Genomic DNA, 14,041 nt, shown 5'->3' on the forward strand with positions numbered 1-14,041 from the left:
TACAAAAACCAGAGAATCAAAGCAATATCTTATTCCATTCTGTATTTGAATCCATCCCAGAAAGCCTAAAAACATAAGATGGAAAACAAAGATGACCCTTGAAGCGTACCTCCTTTAACAGTCTACAAAATCATTTAGTGAAATCTTTGAACACCTTTAATGCATATACATGAGCCCCAGGCCAGCTGACAAGAGTGAAGAATTCACAAAGTTATGTAAAATAAGCAATTAACATTTCAAAGTATAGCTTCATTTAAATAATTAATCATCAAGTTACAGAATAAAAATATTTCTATGTGTGTATGTAGACACCAGCACTAGGAGAAGGGTATGAACCATCTTGCATATTTTAAAACACATTTCAAATTATGTGTTCCTATGTTTTCACAAGTGTTATTCCCCACTTTTAATCCATAATATTTTCACAATATTCATAAACCAACATCAATACAGTACTGGGAGTAAAACAGGCATGCTCAAGGCCCAATTTTAAATGTGGTTGCTTCCTTTATTTAAAAGTTCATCTTCTCAGTGTGAAAAGGTAAATAATCGAGGAACTCCCAGGGAGGGCTGGATCTGTCTCCCATTAGTCAATGGAAAGACTTCTATTGACTTCTGTAGTGCATGGATAGGTCCTTAGAATGTAACCAAAGTCCTGTAAGATCAATGGGAGTTTAGCCACTGATCTCAGTGGGAGCAAGATCAGGCCCTCAAAGTGAATACTTCTCAAGTAAGGCTCTGATCCTGCATTGAGAACCACATGGGCACAAGGATCCACCAGGTGGCTCTGAGCACAGAAGCATGACCTAAGTTTAAAAATAAATGGAGGTTTCATTGAAAATAAAGTGAAAGATAAATATTTATACACTAGAAGCAGAGCAAAACAAGCTATCAATGCAATTAGCATGGGCCATTCCCAAAATTAAGTCTCAAAGTGTTTGCCTTTTGCACCCCTATTTGTGAAGTGGGGAATCTGTCAGCTCACTTGTGGATCCCTGAAAATCCTTATGAAACTGTAATTTAGAAATCTAAATTCAGGATAATAAAACCATATTTTCCAATTGTTAGGGATTTGGATTTATATACAATAATGAAGAAAAAAGTCACCCGCCATATATAATAAAATTAGCATAACAGAAAGTATGTTAAAGCTTAAAATTATGTTGAAAATTAGTTATCCAATGGAAGACACATTATACAGTTCCTGAGGGAAAATCTTTGATATTTTTGAATTAATAGGTTCCCTTATTTGGAACCCTAACTAGTAATAGTTTTTCAGGTAAACATAATTTGATTAATGATTCTAGTTTTTTCAAAAGACTTATTTTTAACTAAAATTTAGAGTTCCTTATTTCTGTGATATCAAATGATAAAGCCCTGATCACTGTGGACTCTATTTAGACTTGTTCCTATGTTTGCACACTTATCCTTCTACTCGCTGTTTTTGAAGGAAGAATTAAATAACCTTTCTGGTTCTGCCAATAACACTCACTTTAACATCTTTTTTTGCTCGGCTTCATGGCTCTGTGTTCTGCTGATCTGAACTTTGGTAGTATGGGCCATGTCTTAACTCAAAGTGGGATTGGGACTGATCATAATTTCATATCCAGATATAGAATTATTTTTCACATAAACACTTAAGTTAGGAGTGCAGATTCTAAAAAAAGTGCAAATAATGGTATTTGATTGTGCAGAGGGCCAATGCACCTCTGAGGCTCCACTTAGGTCCTCAAAATAAGGCATTACATACAACCTGAGGAAAATGTATTGGGAACTAACAGGATTTATTTTGTTCCTGACGTATCTGTTTTCTTTTCAGGAGTTGTGAAGAGATGGAAGAGCACAAAATTAAGCACATAATATTTATGAAGTGGTTAGTGGCATTGCCAATCCAGAGGATTCAAGATTAGGAGTCAGATCACAAAAAAATCATGATTACAAAAATCTATTGGGGTCTGATCTGCCTTTTAGCCTTTAGTGCAAAGCTGTCTGCCCACAATTGGTGTGTGATAACTGCAGGTTTAAAATCCAACCTCAAATGCAAACACAAAGGTACGTAAGCTTTCCCAAGGGCTGTTTAGAAAGGGACTCCACTTACCATCTCCTCTGGAAAAGTGGAGCTGCCATTCTATCCCTAGCTGCCCCATTTCTTCACAATTGCTCCCCACACTGCTCAACCAATTGCCTGTACCTTTCACATTCTCACTTCAAGTACCCACAGTCTCCTGAGCCCATATCCTTCCACTGTTTCCCTTCAGACCCCTTCTCTTCACATTCTTCCTCAACCTTCTCTTTCTCTTGCACTCCCTTCAGTATTTTGCCTACCTCCCTCAACTGCACATAGTTTCTCTGCCAGTTTCCAAACTACAACAAAGCCTTCATGGCAGACATTTTCCCTGAGAGCATCATGGCTCAGATCCTCAAAAGATATTTAGACTCTTAACTTCCATTGATTTCAATGGAAGTTAGGAGACTAAATACCTGTGAAGATCTGGGCCCATGTAACTTCACACCAATTGAAATAATAGGACATGGTGGCCAATTTGAATAAGGCCAAAAATTTGCACGAAAGTGCTGGGAGAACATGAGGACATAAATAAAACATCACAATAGCACAGGAGTTTGCAGCCGCATTAAATATAAATGAAAGGTGAGGTTATTTTGTGTGTCTGAAAATATCAACAAGAATGTTTGGAAGCCAGTGCATTACAACAAATGCACTAAGACAGGAGACTACCACAGAGGGTGCCAAGGCTGATAAACCCAGAGCTCTCTATCTTTTCTCACCCCCTAATTCCAAATTACTTTTAATATTTGGGTACTATTCTCTAGCCTTATGCATCAAGGAGTAAATGTTGCAGTCCTACATCAAAAAGCTATTCTTTAACCCTGGCTTGGAACCCTGTTGAGCCCAGTGCAAGTTACCACAATGTTAGGCCATTTTATTTATTTTTTTAAACTTTTAAATTATTAGTGTATTTGGTTTTTGGATCATGTAAGAAATGCTATAGAAGGCTTGGGAGGATGGCCTGGGAGGGTAGAGGGGGTGGGAATAAACTAGAAAGGGACAGAAGTTAGGCCAAAAATTCAAATTTAGGTTCCTACATCCATAAATAAATCTCTTAAATAAAAGTGGGCTGATTTTTGGAATTGCTTAACATTAACAAATCATATTGAAATTGATCAGGCTTCCAAGGCTATGTCTACACAGGGATAAAAGACCCGCAGCACGTACGCAGCTCACCTTAGTCAGCTGACTTGGGCTCACAGGGCTTCGCCTGTGGGGCTAAAAATTGCTGTGCAGACATTCGGGCTTGGCTGGAATCTGAGCTCTGGGACCCTGGAAGAGTGTAGGGTCCCAGATCTCTGGCTCCAGCTCAAACCCTAACATCTACACAGCAATTGTTCAGCCCCGCAGCCCAAGCCCTGTGAGCCCGAGTCAACTGACCCAGGCCAGCCATGTGTTTTTTCGCGTGTTGTAGATGTACGCCAAGTGCTCAGCATCTATAAAAGTGCCTAAATATGAATTTAAGAGCCTAACTTTTTGGTACCAGGTTTGAAAAATCTTGGTCACAGACTTAAGTGAATTAAAAAAAACCCCTAAGGCTGGCATTTCAAAATTCGTGTTAAGGTCTTGTGTTTATTTAAATCTTCGCATTCAGCTATACAGTTGTCACTCTTAAGAACTCATCAGATTTATTTTTAGTCATTTTCATCATCATAAATGATTTAACATTGGAATCATAAGGACAACTGACAGAAATTGCTTAAAATGCAATAAACAAAAGAAGCCAACGTTAAATCTAGACCAACTGTACAAGACTTTGAGCTGAAACTCCGCTTTTAGATATACCCTTGCAAATCCTACTGACTTCAGCAGGAGCTGCATGTAGTTCTCTGAAAGGATATTTGTGCACATAGATTGCATTTAAATGGTTTTGTTTTTCTACATCTAAAGTATGTGCTAAAGGTCTGGTGGTTATGCAATTTACTCTAAGTGTTGCACAAGTCCATAGGGACTGTTCAGTGAATTAAATAGTTGCTCCTAACACATTATTTCTGACCCTGCTCCCCAAATTCCCATTGATTTAGGTGGGAACAGAAGCAGGCCCTCTGTGAAGCTGAAGGTGCACAATTTACAGCAGGCCCAGTGCAGCTATAAATTAAGCATATTAATTTTCTGAAGCGATGAAAGGACTTGCTTGATTTTGTAAGTCAGATACCTCTGTGTGTATTCCTTTAAAAAAAAAAAACAAGGATACACAGCTCTCTCCCATCACATAATTAAATGCACCTCTGGACACACTCATATACAGTGCTTAATTTGTAATGAAAGAAGTGCCAGATTATGTGCCATGGCTCAAGTCATTTTTTTTGTATTCATGACTGATTCAACAAGCCCAAAGGTGCTGGGCTGGGGCTCAGCCCTGGCACAAATTAAGCACTCCTCATGTATCTAGAGGGCAGAGTTCTGACTTCCCACTATTTGAGACAGCAAACCTAACTTTGTTAAGCTATCTGGGATGTAACTGGGGTAGAATACAGATCTTACTCTTTATAAGCCCAAACCTGTGAGGTGCTGAGAGTCCTCAACTCCTGTTGAAGTTAATGGGAGTTGAGAGCTCCCATCAGGTTGCAGGATGGTGCCCAAAGGTACATGAAAACAGTGATCAGCCTACTCAGAGTCTGAGAGCAGATAAGCTTGGGCCTCCACTATACCACATAGTCAGAGCCCTTTGCCAGAAACAGAGAGAAACATGAAAGGATTTTTCTACAGGACCAATATTTACAAATATTCTACATATGTACATATGTATATATGTTATACCTGGACACTATGACATTAAAGGGATCTTTTATAGTTTACAAATAAAACATTTTTAAAATGTATAATTATACCATGAAAAAACTTTTTATTGCTTGCCTTCAGACCTTACACACTTCATCACCCTATTGCACACATTTCTGTATTACATGGAAGATCTACATTTATATATAAATATAATATATGAAAATAAGGATATTTCTATTTTAATGTTTTGAGTAAAGTGCTTGTTTTTCAACTATCGTTGATGAATTAAGATGGATTTATTAGAGGGGATGAAGGGAATACACATTTCACCAGTGGTTCTCCCTTCTATTTTACTGATGTCATATGGAATATCTTGTTTGACTAAAGTCAAGTCTGTCTTCATTGTAAAGTCTACTAATAAAATGCATTTGTGACCTTGGCATCTATACTGTCATGCAAAGCACAAAATAGAATCACATTAAAAACAAAGAAAAGACAAGAAAATTAAACAGCAAAAAATGCAAGGTTTGATTCTTCTTCGTTTTTGCTAGTTTCCATGTCTTAAGATAATTCATTTATTCATTTTAGAAATATTTGTACAAGTTTGTCAAACTTTGAACATACCTATTTTATGCACTATACTCAAGTACTGTACAAAACTGCAATAAATGACACTATACGATGACATATGTTTCTACTGTAAACACACCATCATAAAGGTGCATCTATTTTAAAAGGTCAACTAATAACTGCTAATGTATATGTGAATCAAAATATTTTTGATTGGCCAAGTATATTAAAATCTAAATACAGTGCACAATTATTAGTTATGCCATAATTTACCAGGCCTTTCAGGGCATAAGGAATATTTGCAAAGGTTCAGATGAAAATTAATTTTACTAACATTAAATATTCATATAAAATTGCAAACGGCAGCTCCAATTTTGTTATATTTTGTGTATAAAATAATTGACAATTACTGATGATGCACTGAAGTTTATTAAAAATAACATTCAAATCTTAGCAAAACCCTTTCTTGTATATAAAGTTAAGTTATGTCAGTGAAATGTAAAGTTGCAATTTACAAAAGCAGCAATAAATCTTATCCATGAGGACAACTTCCTGGATTGCAATCACAAACTGCTGTTTCCTTTGAAAACAGTGGCTTCTATGGGCAGATGTGAGGAAGCCTTTTTAAGGCAGATTTTCCTATAAATACTAAGCAGGAAAAAGAGCATTTTATGTTTCTGATATGCTTGACCCTGAAAAATTTCTGAGTGTCAATTACCAATATTTATGAGCCTGACATCAATCTAATTTAAAAAACAAAAACAAAGAAAACCACACCTTTTCTGACCTTGCTGAATAAGGGAACTTGGTTCAGCAACCTCAGAGAAACAAACACCGGGGAAAATAAAACAATTTTTCTAGTGGAAGTTGATTGATGCTAGAAATTTGATTAATCACTACTGCTCACTTAAATTAGTTGGAATACTTCATTAACAAGTTCAAAGCAGGTCTAGAAGTAAGGAACTATGGCCTTGGCATTCCAATACTCTTTACTAAGTTTTAAACATAACTACTTTCCAAAATGGTTGTGAACAACAGAATAGTTTGAGCTCATCACTCTATAATATACATGGGCACTTCCATTGTATGAAATAAGTTTTTTAAAAAAATCATTTTTAATGACAGCTTTTCTCATTAAAGTAGAATCAGTTATTTTATAGAAAAATATTTTAACTTTAAATTAAAAAAATACTGTTCCTAAATAATTATGCAGGACCATATTTTCCTCTAATTGTATGGAGAAGATATAATTCTGTGTATTTGAATCCCAGTTTTGAGGAAATCCCCTGGGTAGAACTTCTAAAGAGCTGGCTATATTAGCCATGGGTGTTATCTGTTTACAGATCCATGAATAAACATTGTGTGTCTCCTTTGGAGATACACGGATAAGTTATCTATATACACTCTGTACATATTGGTTCACAGATTAGCAGTTATTAGTCGTACTGTACGTAGCAAAACAACCTATCTGATATAATGATTCTATACATCCCCAGTGTAATTTAGCTTTTAGGTTGAGGGAGCAAACCCAAGTAAGACAGGTTCCCTGTTTAAATATGTAGCCCAGTACACTAAGTTAAAAGTACCAAATAAGACTGGAAACACTATTCTAGACATTCTGTCAATTTTGCTAACACTGTTGAATGTTTTCTTTGCTTCTTGCGGCTTGGCTTCTGGCTTTGCCTTGTTGGGTTCTGTGGTTGTAGCACTCTTGGAGATTGTTGGTAGCACTGAGTCCTTGGTAATATTTGGAGCATAATTGGCAACAGCCACTGCATAGGCATTGTTTTTCTTAATGACAGATGCTTTCTCTTTTTTCTATTGGAAGACAGCATGGAGTTAAATATTTACTTCATGGGACATTTACCAAATCAGATTCAATAAAACAGCATTTCAAATGTTTTTTTTTTAAAAGTGAAGATGGAAAAATAAATGTTGGTGATTGATAAAGCACATGTAGATGATGCCCTCAGTCTCCCAGATGGAAGCTACAGAATAGTGTCTCAATCTAGTAAAGAAATATGGAAGCATAGGCCCTTATGCCCACACAGAGTCCCACTGAAGTCAACAGGAGTCTCCAGGGGAGAAAGGGTCCATGATGGTGGATATCTTTGAAGGACTGGCTACTACCTAGATTGATTGAGTAGGAGCCAGCTTCAGTCTCTAGTCTTGACTTGAGGCCCACTGTTCTGATAGAGCTAATAGTAAACAGGAAGCAGGGAATGGATCAGCAAAAGGGCCACCACCAGAAAAAAAAGGTAGGTGAGAATGATATAATCCACTCTCATTGAACTAATGCCCAGTTCCTACCATAGTGAAATGAAAGGACTATTACGACGACTGCTGGAGGGGATAATTAAAGATTGATTGCACAGCCAGATGACTAAGGTTATCTGTCAGTACATTAATATAAAAATTAGGAAGTGGGACATCTCTCCCCCCCAAATCTAATGTTTGCATTACTCATACACCCCATAATTCCACACCAATAAAAATACAAACTCGTACTGTAATTCAATTATTTAAAAAGCAACAGAGGGTCCTGTGGCACCTTTAAGACTAACAGAAGTATTGGGAGCATAAGCTTTCGTGGGTAAGAACCTCACTTCTTCCGATGCAAGAAGTGAGGTTCTTACATCTGAAGAAGTGAGGTTCTTACCCACGAAAGCTTATGCTCCCAATACTTCTGTTAGTCTTAAAGGTGCCACAGGACACTCTGTTGCTTTTTACAGATTCAGACTAACACGGCTACCCCTCTGATACTCAATTATTTAAGATACTCCGGTTATTTGCATATATTTTAAATTATATTTATATTGCTTGCTCGGATGGCTAAGGATATTTTAAAATCCTGCAATGGCTAAAACCTAGGGAAGAGATATCTGTGAGTGAGTAACAGCCCTACTTCCCATTATCATCACTACCTGAGGTATATATCTACTTACCCCTGCCCCAGATCTGATGTCAGGATTGAAGGTAAGGGTAAGCAGGCCTGCTAATGGCCACCTCCGCACCCTGACCCTTCATCCCCTTAATACACAAAAGTACAAACCTGTAGTCTGTACAGGTAGGTTGGCTGTCTATATACCATAACATGGATACCTGAACAAGATGTGAACTAACAAAGCTATGGCTTTTCAACAACTGTGGTCCAAAAAAACCTTTCCACTCTCTTTCCTGCACTACCCAGGATCAGCTCTGAGGTTATACAAAAGAACACATTTTTAAAATCTAATCACCATCTCTCCTATTTGCTTACTTTTTGTATTTCATTCTGCTTGGCACATGATTTTGAAAAATAATTTCCATGTTTTTTTCAATTTATATTTTTTTCTTCTGTGCTAACACAATGCTGCAATGTTTCAGTTGCAAACGCTGTAGTGAAATGTTCAAATCAAAAACAAAAAATTGCTTTTACTGGCATTTTTTTAAACAATCCAACCACCTGAAAAAATATTTCTATTAATATTAAATGTTGTAAAGCTTAAGTTACACAAACTCTATATTTTGGCCTATATTCCTTGATGGTGACATCTTTGACTACGCAAAAAGCAAATGTAATAGTAGACCTAATAATCTACCTTTTCTAAAATGGTGTCAATCAGATATATGAATGAGTGAGCAAATGTAGGTAAACACATACAAGTCTGAGCCATGTCTTGGGTCATTTTTTTCCCCTGGAAAATAGGCCCTCATCTTGCAAAGTGTTCTGTCTGAACAGAGCAAGGTTGACTTCACTGGCCTGGCTTCAACAGTCTGACTACATGCAAGGAGGTTCAAGATCTGGACTTAAAAGACTCAATTTTCCAGGAGACACCACCACCCATTTAGGCAGCTATACACAGCAGTGTAGACACAGCCTGCCTTTCACTGCGGTGTGTAGCTACACATACCCTCACACACCACAACAGTGGTGTGAACTGTAGATGTAGCCTATATTACATGGAAAAAACACTGCTGTTGGTGGCCTAGGGGGAGGAAATGTGATCAGATTCCCCTTGCTGAGTTTCATTCCAGTTCTCACCTCATGTGGGGTATGGTGTGAATTGGTGTACTGACTGGAGTGTGAATGTGGACTGCTATTTACTATGGAAATTCCTATGACCCCCACCTCAGTTCCCCCGTGAAATACAAGTTCCAAGCCTACTTCAGAGTTAGAAAAGAACCTCAGTGGAATGTAAACACAGTCATTTCCCCTTAGAATCATAGAATATCAGAGTTGGAAGGGACCTCAAGAGGTCATCTAGTCCAACCCCCTGCTCAAAGCAGGACCAATTCCCAGCTAAATCATCCCTTGACCCTGACACATTGCTTATTAGCTGGAAGTGGCTGAGCTTTGTGTTGTGTTCATGGTGAGGGTGTGTAAAACCAGAGAGAGAGAGAGAGAGAGAGAGAGAGAGATCCATATTAGCTAATCAGCAAAATCCCTTTTTTCATACCCAGGAAGTGTGATTTTAAAATATTTACTACAGTATTTGCAGTCCCATTAATGGGATTTTTTACATAATGATAAATTGTGGGTTTGGTATTAGAAACAATTGAAATATTGAAAGCTTAACTTTTAGTCATTAGATGATTACAGGGAAATAGATATTTCAGTACTGTAGAAAACCCCAATATGATTTTGTTCTGAATGAAATTTCTAATTTTCAAATATTTAGACAATTGGGTATGGGAAGACTGTAATTATTGAATAGGTTGTTAGAAGACAGAATATTTTCAATTGACAATCGGTAAGTAGCCTTTATAGAACTAATCTTGTCATATAAGAACTAGATGAATTTCAGAATGGACAGTTCATGAGCAGTAGAATTAAGGTAGCAATACTGAAAGAAAGGATGGAATGACTTCCTACAGTAGTCACTTACATAGGAACAGAGCTAGATTCCACATCATTACATCTGAGAGTTGTAAGAAATAAAATAAGGAACAGGTCAACTACCCTGCTCACAAGGAAAGGGCATTTAAGATCAAGAATGACAACCTGAAAAGACACGCTGTTGATGCTGGGTCACTTGAATTTTGCTCGTTTTGCCCAGGAAAAGCATACTTTATCTGTTAAGCAGCTGCCACTTCTGAGATCATTCAAGAACACTGTTACACTAATTTAAAGAAACAGTTGAAGGATGATTGGAGAGTTCAGAAGGTCTTCCTACATCATTTATAATGGAGTGTCAATGTGCCAGTCAGAAAAGCTGCATTTGTTTGACATGCAGATAATCTGTTGGTAAGTAATTCAGGATCTATTCCTAGAATCTAGAAATTGTTGCCTGAAGTTGTGGGTACCTCATTCTTCACTAGGAGCAACAGGTGTTAAGAAAGGATGCACTGTCACTTTTTCTACAGTTCTTCCTTATTATTAATATAATATTTGCACTTATATGTTCCATTTTACATATTTAAAGCACTGTGCAAACATTAACTGTTAATCTTTGCTTCACTTCTATTAGGGAAATATATAATATTGTACCCAGGTTTGGGTCAGGAGCAACCACAACTTGAAGTTTTCCTTAGCAGAGATTCTCTCTCATTAACTGAATGAGGGTACGGTAGAGAGAGTAATTATATAATATATTAAGTCAAGAGACAGCAATAGCATTTGTTCTGTGTTATTTACAATAACGATTTACAGGACTTGACACCAAATCTTGCAATAATGCAATGTAATCAGGTGATTAAAACACTATTATATTAAGTTAAAAGTTTCTTCACACACTGTCCCCTCTATACCAATATCAAAAGTACTTTATGTTTTCAATTGATTCAAACTTCTGTTGGTCTAAGGAGTCCCTGAGGGTATGTCTACACTGCTTTTGGCTAACTGAGCTGTTTTCAAATCCTCTGGAATCCATTACAATTAGCAGTATGTGTCTGGTATCATCCAATTGTGTTTCTGATCCTCAGACACCACTCATTTTAATATACATTATTTCTCATATTCTGTGATCTTTTTGCTACCTTCACTCCAATTGGATTATATTAAATGGCACTGGTCTTGAAAAATGACAAGAATCAAAATTATAATTTATTTGAGAAACAATATAAGTTAAAGTGAGTAATGTCTGATGAGCTAGAAACACAACTGGACAATAACCAATACCTACTTCACTTTAAAGGGATGTTTAATAATGGAGTCTAAGTGATTTGAAAACAGGTGCAACAAGCCAAAGTGTCATCAATATTAGTATGTTTTTGTTCAGAATTTAAAATAAATGAGCTAAATCCTGAACTTCTAATTCAGGCAAAATTTCTGTTGACTTCAGCAGGAATTTTGTCTTAAACTAAGTATGTTTAGGATTTGATAATATATAAATTGAGAGCACACAAAATTCTGGTGTGTGAAGACTTTTTAAATGAAATATTATAATGAGAGTTATTGCAAGATATTGTTGTAAGTCTCGTAGTGTCTTGGCTACTGCTATTACAGTATGTAATATGACTATGTGTTATAACTATATGTTTTCAGTAAATCCAAGAGTGCGACTGAAGATTCGATCTTGAATTGATTCATTCAGATGTCATTTGTTGGCACTAAGAATAGAACATACACTAATTTCAGCTTGTTTGTGGAGGCAGGCAGTCACACTGTGGAAACTAAAGATTCAATTTAATGCCCAGAGAAATCAATGTGAGTCTTTCCACTAACTTAGATGGGTGTTGGATTTGGGCCTAAAAGCTATCAATAGGCAAGGAGTCTTCAGGGTAAAATATTCAGGACCACGTTTTCAATAAGAAGTGCCGAAGTTGTGCTTATAGACTATACAGATCCTGTAAGCACAAAAAAGGTGATTACATGTGCAAAATATGCAGTTATTTATGCAAACCAAGTTTCTGTGCGTGGAACTATTTGATGCATGAAGATAACTGTTTAATAACGGCATTCTTATTTTGCAAGTGCTCCTTAGACTCCTACTTTTGAAAGTTGTCCTACAGTGTAAAAAAGGAATTTCAGATTGAGCTTTCCAACCAACAAGAGGTTACAATTAACCGAATGGATGAAGTGTATGTTAGAGGCTAGAGCACAGGACTGGGGGTCAGGAATGGCAAGTCTTGGTTTCTGGTTGGCCACAGTCTCACAGTGTGACCTTAAACAAGTTACTTCACTAATGTCTTTTTTCCTGATCTGTAAAATGAGAATACTTCAGGGCTACCACATGCGCTGCTAGGCTTAATTACATTATTAAGGTTTGTAAAGTGCTCTGTGATATTTGAAGAATGCTAGAGAACAGCAAACTATTAACATCTACTCCCTATGATATCTCAGAAAGCCTAACATTCAACTGAATATTAAGCAAATTGAACCAGAGTCAAAGTAACGATTGTAGTAAAGTATCGCTCTCTGGATGGCCATAGGGAGCCAAATAATATTTTCTTGACTCTCTTGCAGATTGATGAAAGCTGCCAGTAGAAGTGCAAAAAGAGCTGTTACTGAGAACTTGAGCAAAGAGGGTTCCGCATAGTGCAGACAAATGTGCACAAGGATCAGCACCATGATGTAAACTCAGCACTGATGGCTGAGGGAGAAAGTGGCCATGACCAAGGGGCAACAGTGCCTGAGACACAATGTGGTCAGAGCACAGCTGTTTACATGCAATCCAATCAGTAAAAACCATGAGTATGGTGCTGGCATTTTAATGATTTTCCATTACTCCTACTGCTTGTCTGGAGTGTGTTTACGAGCTGCACTTGAAAGAAACTCAGAGGCAGAGCAGCCACACGGGCCAGCCACTGAGAAATGTGTCCTGAGTTTTAAGGAAACAATTTCTGTCACTCCTAGCTGCATAATACCTTGTTACCTAGTCCGGACAGGCTATTCTTGCCAGCCTACCAGGCTGTCTTTCCTCCTACTCTCAGCTTCCTCCATTATGCTTAGAAGTCTTACTAATGATCAGCACTTACTTGCACCCTTGCCAGATCGAGCTACTGATTCGGGTGATGATAAGATGGACAAGAAGAAATTTCAGGTAGCGTAAGAGATTCATAAAAACTAAACAGGCCTCATCTTCTGAAATTAAATTGGTCAGAGGACCATTATGTGCTTGCATTTTTCCATGCTTTCTGGGATCTAGATAGCAGGCCCATATTCAAGTTCTATTATTTTTTGCAAAGTTCCTCACAACCAGTGATACAAGTGGAATCCATTTCTTACTGGTACACTCCCCCCTCCATGGGGGACACAGGACATCCTCATGTGACCCTCCACGTGACTTCTCCCTGCCCTGCCCCCAGCCCGCGCCTCCCCATCCCCTCCTATGATCCACCCCCCTTACCTGGGGAGTGGAGGTTCTCTGTCCTCCTTCCACTGCGCAGGAGACTTCCCTCTGTACAGCAGCCAGCCCCGCCAGGGGACAGGGCTGCGGGGGGAGGGGCAGGGCTGGAGGCAGTATGGCAACCACGTCAGAGGAGCTGCCGGCATGGGGCCACCCAGTAGCATCAGTTCAGGGCTCTCCCAGGAACCACAGCAGGGAAAGGAGCAATACGCTGGCAGCATCTCCAGTGGCTGTAACTCCCCCAGCCCTGTCCTCCAGCGGGGCTGGGTGCTGGACAGAGGGAGGAGACCCGGCATGGAAGGGCTGGGGCAGTTCAGCTGCACCGGAGGAACTGCTGGCGTGGGGCCCCCCAGCAGCCCCATATTCTGCTCCTCCTCTTTCCGGTACGCCGTACCAGTTATAAATATCT

At 38.3% G+C, this 14,041-nt stretch overlaps 1 protein-coding gene across 2 annotated transcripts in view; it reads right to left on the reverse strand.

Annotated features, from left to right (window-relative positions):
* Positions 1–3,620: 3,620 nt before the first annotated feature.
* The window catches only part of GABRA2 (gamma-aminobutyric acid type A receptor subunit alpha2), a 76,696-nt gene continuing 66,275 nt past the window's right edge, over positions 3,621–14,041 (reverse strand). For both annotated transcript variants that reach the window (XM_054030890.1, XM_054030891.1), the window contains exon 10: positions 3,621–7,180. In XM_054030890.1, coding sequence (XP_053886865.1) covers positions 6,872–7,180 — 309 coding nt within the window. In that variant the 3' untranslated portion in view covers positions 3,621–6,871. The remainder of the gene's footprint in view (positions 7,181–14,041) is intronic.

Source organism: Malaclemys terrapin, chromosome 5, assembly GCF_027887155.1.
Source record: "Malaclemys terrapin pileata isolate rMalTer1 chromosome 5, rMalTer1.hap1, whole genome shotgun sequence".
Classification (NCBI taxonomy): domain Eukaryota; kingdom Metazoa; phylum Chordata; order Testudines; family Emydidae; genus Malaclemys; species Malaclemys terrapin.